At 39.0% G+C, this 10,649-nt stretch overlaps 1 protein-coding gene across 4 annotated transcripts in view; it reads right to left on the bottom strand.

Moving 5' to 3' along the window:
- The window catches only part of LOC128248351 (chloride channel protein D-like), a 69,534-nt gene that overhangs the window by 2,468 nt on the left and 56,417 nt on the right, over positions 1-10,649 (bottom strand). For all 4 annotated transcript variants that reach the window (XM_052969423.1, XM_052969429.1, XM_052969427.1 and 1 more), the window contains exons 5-6: positions 6,037-6,117; positions 2,011-2,186 (exon numbers count right to left, since the gene is read on the bottom strand). In XM_052969423.1, the coding sequence (XP_052825383.1) occupies positions 2,011-2,186; positions 6,037-6,117 (257 nt within the window). The remainder of the gene's footprint in view (positions 1-2,010; positions 2,187-6,036; positions 6,118-10,649) is intronic.

Below are 10,649 nucleotides of genomic sequence, written 5' to 3'. Positions count from 1 at the left end.
TTGGAAATGGATGCGTGGCGTTCAATTAATTAATAATATAAATAATATATATATATGCATATATACACATATACATATATATGTGTATATACGTATATGTCGGTTTATATTAGAGAAAATATAGAATTAGTGACGATAATTTTTTTGTTTACGTTATTATGTTGCGCCTAGCCGTTTATATTATATTATATTATATTATATTATATTATATTACATTATACTATATTATATTATGCTATATGATATTATATATATATATATACGATGTATATATATATATATATATATATATATATATGTGTGTGTGTGTGTGTGTGTGTGTGTGTGTGTGTGTGTGTGTGTGTGTGTGTGTGTGTGTGTGTGTGTAATATATATATATATATACGTACATGCATGTACAGACAATACAAATAAAATAGGTACAATCCGATGCAAAAGTTTATCAAAGAATGAGATTTAAGTGACACCTTATGCCGATGAAGATTCAAAGCTACACTTTTTACATTTGCCTAAAAGCGTAGATGTTAATAATAGGTTATCTTAAGCATTGTAGAAAGCAATACTGTCACTTCTTTTATTTTTCTTTCGTTGACTACATACACAAGTTCCCCACCACTCTCTCGATCCCTTAGTTATACGTATACATCTACACACACATAGACATAACTACAATTAAGTGGCCCAGTAAGCACCTATAATTTGACAATTTTTTGCCCCCAAAGTGTTTTCTACTGCACCAATGTTGACTCAATATTCAGTACTAGATTGCCACCATGCTTTCTAACATAACTGAAATATGATGACTCGAAAATTTCAGCCCTTACCTTTGGGCGATTTAACGAAATTAAGGCCCATAAGGTATTTCTCTACTGCACCAATTTTGATACCATTTGAATTTCCCTGATTTAAATCTTCTATGAAACTTTTTCTATGTAGATGCTCGATAAAATACCTTTTACTGCATATTGACACTCATACACGTGAGCGCACACATGCATGTATATATGTATATTAACTAATCTAAACTTTAGATTAGTTAAAATATGTTTGTGATATATTTCAATTGTTAAAAGGTAAATTCACTGCAGCTACCTAGAGAAAATATTTCATTTATGGTAAAAAGGTGTGAAAACACCCTATTTGTTCAGTGTCGCCATCTATTTGGAATCCTAGACATCTAGGTTTGAAGCTACTTGGCTTTTATCAATGAGATGTACCTAAGAACTGCTACTCTGAACAAATCTTATAAAGCAATAGTTCTATGTAAAATATAGTCAACAACGTTGACTTATTTGCGCTGGTAGATCGCGCGATATCTGAGATTCCTGATAGATGGCGACACTGAAAAAACTGGGTATTTTCACACCATTTTACTATAAGAAAAGTATTTTCTGTTCGGTCGGTAACTGCCATGAATTTGCCTTTTAGCAGTTGAAATATGTCACAAATATGTTTGAACTAACCTAAATTGTGCATGTACCTAAACACTGCTCGGTGCTAACGTTTCGTTATATATATAAAATGTGTGTTTGTGTGTGTGTGTGTGTGTGTGTGTGTGTGTGTGTGTGTGTGTGTGTGTGTGTGTGTGTGTGTGTGTGTGTGTGTGTATGCGTGTGTGTGTTTGGTGGTTGACATATTTAGAAGGAAATGAGCAGGCTATTCTGGAGTGATACAGTTCCGAAATGGGATAATTTGAGGTAGCTTACTGCTAAACCAAACTACAGATGATGTTTGATATATAATGAAAAATATCTGACGTTACGGTCAGCGCTAGAAGATACACGATAATTATGTCGAAAGCAATTTAGAAAGCAGTAGGAAACTTGTGTATCATATAATTAGGCAAAAATGTTTGTTAATATTTTTAATTTCAATGAATGATTATGTATTCGCTTATGACAATCTAAATGCATCTTTGGAATTGATTACCATGAAATGCAAGTGACTATTTTTACCAGTGGCTATGAAATGAGGTGGTTATCTTTATAAGAACAAATATCATCTACTCACCCCATGTGAATCATCGGAGCTTCTGGCCCTACTGGCATTCCACAGCCAATAGCACAAGCACAAGACAGGAATTTTACCAGCAGAGTTCCTATATTGAACGTTTCTGGTATAAAAGTCCCATTTAAATAAGCAGTCACTTCAGGTATTCCCGAACTTCCAGCAGACGGTTTCAAAAACTAAAATAAACATAAAGACTCACAATAGACTTTCTCCTGCCCGTATATGTTAAGATGGTATTATATAGATGTAAATTATTTAGAAAATATTTATGGAACAAGTTTCATACTTTTGAAAAAAAAAAAAAAGAAAGGAAAATGAAAATTTTACAAACTTAACTCTTTCAGCTTTCCAGTGACTGTCATGCAACAACAGCTCTTCTCCGAGTATAATTGTAAATCCCATCATGAGCCTGCTGCTTCCAGGCCAAAACATATTTTCCAATCCCTCATTCATAGTCCTCGAACAGATTTTGACAGATTTGTCTCACTTCCTACACATGATCTTTGGTTTTTACTTGAGAGAAGTTATCATTGGTTTCTTTATAGACATGTGTGGCACATAGATAGTCATTTTCAGCCATCTCATGGTGATAGTCACCCCTAAGCTACTAAGTTTCGATCTTTCTACGCTTCTTTTAATCGTGATGTGCTCATGTCATGATATTCTTACTGTGATACTAGGACATTTTTATAGCTTGTACTAGTCTTTTTTTACATATCTCGCGGATATAGATCACCGTTGGTAAATATATGTAGAATCTGGTGCTGATGAAAAGTATGGACCATATAATGTTTAGGCACAGGAAGACAGCTGCAGGTTTCTCGAGTGTCTTCTCTACATCGCTTTCCTAGTTCCAATATTTAGCAACGTGAGTGCATATACACTACATAACATATAGAAATGAGGTACTTAAGTTTTCAACAATGCAAGATACTAATATGACAATGAATGTATGAGTTTGCGCGATATCGAATCCATTTGGCCAAAATAAAGTATCTGGCTAAGGATAAAACGATTCAAAGCACAGAATTACATCTTTGAAAGTCTTAAGAGAGCATAAGTATGACTCACCCTACAGTAACATGTTATATCACGTGTCTCTACCGCCAACTCTATTAAGAATAGTTCAACAAATGATCACATAGTCACTGTAAACAACTCGTGGAAAATGTTTGAAGAATAGGTGCAGTATACTAGAAACAAGAGTTAAGAATGATACCGACAGTCGGCTGCAGGCAATGTCAACCATCATCATAAGCGATGCGTCAGATATAATCAACGACAATGAAGTGGGAAAAAGACAAGAATCCCCCCCCCCACCAAAAAAAGAATGAAAAAAGAAAAAAAACGCATGCCCAATACAATACAATTGCAGCAGGAGCGGTGAACACCCAGGAATCTGTACAAGGTTGTCGATGGAAAGGGTCCCCAACTAGCAGAGCTTCGAGACAGTTTGAAGGACAAACTCAGAACACTTCGCAGAGCAGAGTGGCACTTAAAACGAATAAACATAAGGATTAGGAAGTAGAGATTTTCAGTTTCCAAACCGTTAAGATTTTCTAAGAAGCTGTTTGATGAACAGTAAAGTAGGTATCTCAAGGGTTAAGTGGATATAATAAATGTCTTCACCACTTCTGGATGATCATACAAAAGAGTTGGAGTTTCTCAAAACGAAATTCTTATGAGCACAGGCCATATGGGGCTTGGCATGAATGAATCAAGTCGAAATTTCGGTATGTTACTAACGTTGTAGAGTTATACTCTGCTCACGGACCATGCAGAATACAGTGCAGCGTTATTCGTGGTTCATGCAGTAACTGTAGAAGTATCTAAAAGAGATCTGGCGCAGAGAGAGAGAGAGAGAGAGAGAGAGAGAGAGAGAGAGAGAGAGAGAGAGAGAGAGAGAGAGAGAGAGAGAGAGAGAGAGAGAGAGAGAGAGAGACAGAGAGAGAGAGAGAGAAGGAGATAAAGAAAGAGAGAGGGAGAGTCGCTAGCTAATGGAGAATGTTAGTGGTGTTTAGATTCAAGATCCACAAGGGCAACTCTAAAAAGATCGAACAGTTTTGAACCATCTCTCTACTTAACGGAGAAGAAAAGATATGTTTCAGTTACATTGTTCGACGGTTGAAAATTTATTTTTCTCTAAATAATGGCTACATTGATACATAAGTACAGAAATGCACGATCTCTGACACCTGGCTTCATAGAAAATGCAGTTGCCATGTATGCATTCTTAACAGATGCAAAGAAATATCACGAAGTTCTGGTGATTTTGTGGTTATCACTCACAAATGCCTATGAGTTAAGGCTGCATTATCTCAGTATATAAGTTACTATAACTGGTTGCATCATCTCAGATATTGTTATTGCTTTCACCATGAAGATAGTGGTCAAAGCAGCAGTGGTGGAGTGTCATGGATCTAAGACAAAGATTGGTGCGCAGAAGTCATTAATAAGAGATACTATCATGGAAACTTTAACTGCAGCCTGAAGGACAAAGATGACATCTGCAAAGATCGCAGTGGCTTTCAGGCCTCGATCACCAAGTTTGGTTGTCTGATCCATCTGATGGTGTACTGATAAAGTCTGAGTTTATGAGCATGCCATCCTGCTAAGGATATCTTGACTACTGGTACTATACGATATCAGTATATCAGCTGTGTAGCCCAGACAAACAAGATCGACGGTTATATGAGATGGTAGTTTAGTATATTAAGAAACCTAATCAAAGCCTAAACAATGGCACCCTTATTTCGATATGTACATCCAGACAGACAGCCAGTCAACCAACCAACCATACATACATAGAAATATACAGAGGGAGGGAGAGAGAGTGAGAGAGAGAGAAAGTGAGAGAAAAGCTTTTGAATTAAAGCTATAGGGGACCAAAAATCCAAAGAGAACTTAATACCCGGCATGCAGTTAACTGTAGAGACAACATGTACATTTTACAGATCGACTCTTAATGCAAAAACTTCTACTTTCTATAATTACAATTACTTTTCGGGAAATAGAGATTCTGAGTCGTTAACTACTTTCGAAAATTTCTTTGTGATTAAAAGTTTCAGAATAATCTGAATTTTGATAATTAACATTATTTCTTTACTGAATAGGACATAAAAAATTATAGAGTGAGTAGTCACACGTCGTCATTATATATAAGGTAAAAACATATATAATGTGGCTTGAATATTTAAATGTAAATACACACTTACAAGTAAATGGAAATTGTCTAACACAACCACTAGCAAATCTTCTATAGTTTTTAACAGCTGCGGTGTAGTAGTATTATAGTTAGATGCTACAAAGGTAAAAGTGATGTCTTAGATAGAAACAATTACAGAGGTATCAAACTGCTGGGCCAGGTCATCAAAATTACAAAGAGAGTTATAACTCAATTGATTAGGAATAGAATTAAACTAGATGAGATGCAATTTCGCTTTATTCTTGGATGTACCACAGATACTATCTTCATAGTCTTGCAACTTACTTGGTGACCCTGTCTGTGCTGGTGCCATTTAGAAAACATTCAGTCCACACTGTCAAGTGTTTGGCATTTTGGAATAGCATCCAGCTGTAAAAGACATGCGAGAACTGACCTGTTCTGTGCTGGTGCCACGTAAAAAGCTCTCAGTCCACTCTACGAGATGGTTGGTGTTAGGAAGGGCATCCAGCAATGAAAACCATGCCAAAACAGATCACATGCTTCTAATGTGTTATTGATAAAGTGATTTTTAATTTTGGTGTTTTATATGAGTGTGTGTGCGCGTATATACAAGAGTATGTTTGTATATACACAAATATTACGCGCGTGCACAGACACACACGCATTTACACGTGCAAGATCATGTGCGTTTGTATTTTTGAAGAGAGATTATAGTAGCTGTATTTGAAACCTTGCTACTTTCATTTATAGGTTAGGGATAAATTGACTTTGATAGAAACTGAATTCAGTGTTCCATTTTGTATGTTTCTAAAATCAATCAATCCGGTAGTCATGTAAATTTAGAAACAGCGTCTACTCACCACGACGGATGCCGAACTAATAAATACAAAAATCACTGCATAGCTGACGTTCCACAGCCACGCTAAGTCATATTCTTCCTTCTGTTATAAAAAAAAGAACAAATTCCATATAGCAAATTTATTTCCTTTTAACAATTAAACAAAGCATAATGATTTAGTTGGTGCGGGAATGAAAGATTGCATCACTTGTCACCTGAACTTTATGATAAATTCCCTATGCAAAACTTTCACGCAAATATATTCAGAAAATTATGCTGGGGATTTTGTTATGTAGCAAATAATCACATATACCTAGCAATCCCAATATTCTAGCCAGTAATGAAGTATAGAATATCGCAATATTCTTTTCTACTCTAGGCACAATGCCCGAAATTTTGAGGGAGGGGGGGCCAGTCGATAAGATCGACCCCAGTACGCAACTGGTTCTTAATTTATCGACTCCAAAAGGATGAAAGGTAAAGTCAACCTCGGCGGAGAATATCACAATATTTTAGCTGGTGATAATAATGACGGCGACAACAACGACGTGGAGAGAGATGATGATGATGATGATGATGATGATGATGATGATGATGATGATGATGGTGGTGGTGATAATGATAACTCAGGTACCTTCATTTGTTTAAATTGATTTTTAAAGGGATTGTTTCCATCGGGCAATTTTGAATTTGTTATTAATTTTACCCCACCAGACTGATAAGTGATTAGGTAACTAGCTGGTTATCTAATCACTAATCAGTCTGGTCGGAAGATAAGGCAGGTCGAGATAGGCTGACACTCGCAAATGCGGAGTCTTTCCTAGGTGAAGAGTATACACTGCAACATAGCCTAATAATTAGTGACTTCAGAAATAGGAGTAGAAAGACTCGGAGAAATAGACCATACTGGAAAAGAAGATTAGGGAAGCTCAAAGACCCAGCAAACCAACAAAATTTTAGAGGCACTCTACTGGAAGCCTCTTATTATAGAGAGGATGAGGAGGAGGTGGAGGAGAAGGTGGAGGAAGAGGAGGAGGATTGGACATATAGCTTAGAGAACAACTTGAAGTTCTTGTGAGATAATTTACTGGGGGTTGCTGACCAAACCTGTGGATGGTGTAAAGTCCCAGCTAGGCCAAGGGTGACATGGTGGTGGAAGGAGGTGGACAGTACCACAGGTTTACATAGCTAAAGGAATAGCAGAAGGTAAGAGATTTGCTAATGTTCTACAGCGTGAGGATCAGAGACGTGAGGTGTTCAAGTTTGCAAAGCAGTGTATCAGAAAGAATAGAGATGTGGTAGGTGAGAAATGTGTGTAAATGGATAATGGTATGCTTGTACTTAGTAACTCAGAGAAGAAAGATTCGTGAAGATGCCATTATGAAAGGTTAATAAATGTTGAGAATGATTGAGAGAAGGAGAGTTTTTCAAATATTGAACCAATTGAGGGACCAGCCAACAGAGTTGATAGCAGTATAATAGATAAGGCAACTAAAGATATGAAGGCTAAGAAAGCCCCAGAACAATCGGGTATCACTGCCGAATTGATAAAAAAATCTCTGGCAGTGTGGGATACAGCTTAGCCACTCGCCTGGTTAATTAGGTTATTCAGGAAGGGATTATCCTCAAAGATTAGTGTAGTAGTATTATAGTTAGTCGCTACAAAGGTAAAGGTGATGTCTTAGAAACAACTACAGAGGTATTAAACTGCTGGACCAGGTCATGAAAATTACAAAGAGAGTTATTGCTTAATTGATTAGGAATAGAATTAAACTAGATGAGATGCAGTTTTGTTTTAATCTTAGGAGATGTACCACAGGTGCCATCTTCTTAGTGAGACAGTTGCAAGAAAAGTATTTGGCCAAAAGTAAACTCATGTACTTAGCTTTCACCGACCTGGAGAAAGCTTTCGACAGGATTCTCCGCTCTCTTATCTGGTGGTTTATAAGGAAGCTAGGAGTAGAGGAGTGGCTTAGAGCCGTACAAGCCATGTACAGCGGTGTTGTCAGTAAGGTGAGAGTCGGCCTTGAACACAGTGATGAATTTAGCGTACAATTTGGAGTTCACCAGGGATCAGTTCTTAATCCACATTTATTCATCATAGTTCCCCAGGCCATAACAGAGGAATTCAAAGCTGGATGTCCATAGGAACTGCTATATGCTGATGACCTTGTTCTTATTGCAGAATCTGAATCAAAACTGGAGAAGTTCCAAGTATAGGAGCAAAACCTGGAATCAGAGGGCCTTGAGTTAACCTAGCAAAGACCAGAGTTGTTGCTAGCAAGGAACAGATAAGATTTTGTTTCCATCAGGTAAATGGCTATGCTCAATATGTGGGTAAGGAATGGGAAGAAATTTCATTCCCTGCACGCAGTGTAAGCTATGGACACGCACATAAAAGACGCAGTGGAATCACAGATAGATTAACAAATAAGGTAAGGTCGCTTTCGTGTGTGGCAGATGTGCAGGAACAATACGCACTAAGAATACAAGGGATTTGGACTCTATGATGCGTTCAGTAGATTCTCGTAAGGTAGTAGATAGTTTCTGCTACTTAGGTGATCAAATCAGTAACGGTGGTGAATGCTCTGAAAGTATTGTTTCTAGAGAGGAAGTTCAGAGAACTACTACCTCTGTTGGCAAAAGAAAGTCTCTCTCTCACTGTGAAAGGTAGATTGTATGATGTCTGTGTAGGAACGGCTGTACTCTATGATAGTAAGACATGGGCTCTGAATGCAGAGGACATGCGTAGACTGGAGAGGAATGAAGGTGTTATGCTCCGTTGGATTTGCAGCATCAGTGTGAATGCACGGAAAAGCGTAACTGTGTTGAGAGCAAAGTCGGGTATATGAGAAATTAAATGTGGCATGAAGGAGAGGAGAATGCGTTGGTTTGGACATGTGATGCGTATGAGTAAAGTCAGCCGTATACAGAAGTGCCAATCACTAAAAGTGGATGGTATCTGTAGGAGAGGGAAACCCAGAAAGACATGGAATGAAGTGGTGAGGAGCGATCTTAGGATGTTAGAGCTCACGGAGGAAATGACAATGAAGCGAGATGTCTGGCATTATGAGTGCTAGAAGCGTTGTGTCCTCGCCACATGTAACAATAGACTTTTCACACATCCCACCCCAAGAAACCAAACTACATCTCTTCTTCTAAACTGAATTTTTCTCTTCCTCACGTTTCCAATCTGACACTATGATTGTCTCCCACTTCCCTTCCATGCCCTCACTGCCTGGCTCACTCTATTGCTGCTATCTCCCGTAATCTTTATACCCAGGTTCTCATCAGTCACTACAACCCCCACTCCCTACTCGCGCCTATTTGACATTACCTGGTCGCATATTTTATGACCACGGTACCTTGAGGACATGCTCTGGCAATTGCCACCATTTATCTCTCTTCCTTACTCTACCATCCCATCTATGCTCTGATCCTTCTGACTTGTGAGTTACCCTGAAACTTTACCACCATCTCTCTCCTGCTCATTTTGCACTTTGGCTGTTTCTCACTCTCTTTCTCTTTCCCTTGCTCTTCCCTCTGACTGTGTCGCCATGGGCCTCCCCTACAGCAGCGCACCTGTTTCTACCCTCATTCTTGATCATTCTCTCTCTCTCTCTGTGCCCCTCTCTCTCTGTGCCCCTCTCTCTCTGTGCCCCTCTCTCTCTGTGCCCCTCTCTCTCTCTGCCCCTCTCTCTCTGTGCCCCTCTCTCTCTGTGCCCCTCTCTCTCTCTCTGCCCCTCTCTCTCTCTCTGCCCCCTCTCTCTCTTTGCCCCCCCTCTCTCTCTCTGTCGCTCCCTCTCATTCGCTCTCCATCTCTCGCTTTTCCTTTTGGCTAGGTAACCAAGTATCTTCTTTACATTAGCACACTTGCTTCTGTCGTCTTTCTTGGATCTCGCTATCCCTTTTACCTTTTTTCCTTCCACCTCTCTCTCTTATATCTCTCTTCCTCTCCCTCTTTCCCTCCATTTCTCTCCCTCTCTCTCTCTCTTGTCTCACTCTCTTGTCTCACTCTCTCTCTTGTCTCACTCTCTCTCTTGTCTCACTCTCTCTCTTGTCTCACTCTCTCTCTTGTCTTACTCTCTCTCCTGTCTCACTCTCTTCTCACTCTCTCTTCTCTCTCATATCTCTCTCTCTCTCTCTCTCTCTGGCCAGGTAACCATGTACCTCTTCTATAGCAACACACATGTTTCTGCCTTTCTGTTGCTCTTTCACACTCTAACCTATCATCATCTAACACAAGATCACAACCCCTCTTCTATAGCAACGCACCTGCTTCTGCCACTTTGCCTCTCTGTCAATCTCTAACCATTCCTCATCTGATACGAATCCCCTCCTCCAATGCCCCTCCCCTCTCAAAATACCTTGCCTTGCTAGTTACTTGGTGACCTTGCCGGTGCTGGTGCCTCGTGAAAAGCATCCAGTCCATACTGTGAAGTGGCTGGCATTTAGAAGGGTATCCAGCTGTAAAAAATCATGCCAAAATCGATCTCGCTTGTGATGGTGCCACTTAAAAAGTACTCAATCCACTCTGTGGCGCTGTTGCGACTCCTGTCAAGCGCCCTACCCATGCCAGAATGGAAGACGGACGTTAAACAATGTTGATGATGATGATATATATATATATATATA

The sequence above is a fragment of the Octopus bimaculoides genome, chromosome 1, assembly GCF_001194135.2.
Source record: "Octopus bimaculoides isolate UCB-OBI-ISO-001 chromosome 1, ASM119413v2, whole genome shotgun sequence".
Classification (NCBI taxonomy): domain Eukaryota; kingdom Metazoa; phylum Mollusca; class Cephalopoda; order Octopoda; family Octopodidae; genus Octopus; species Octopus bimaculoides.
Note: the sequence above shows the minus strand (reverse complement) of the source record. Positions and strands in the feature narration are given on the sequence as shown.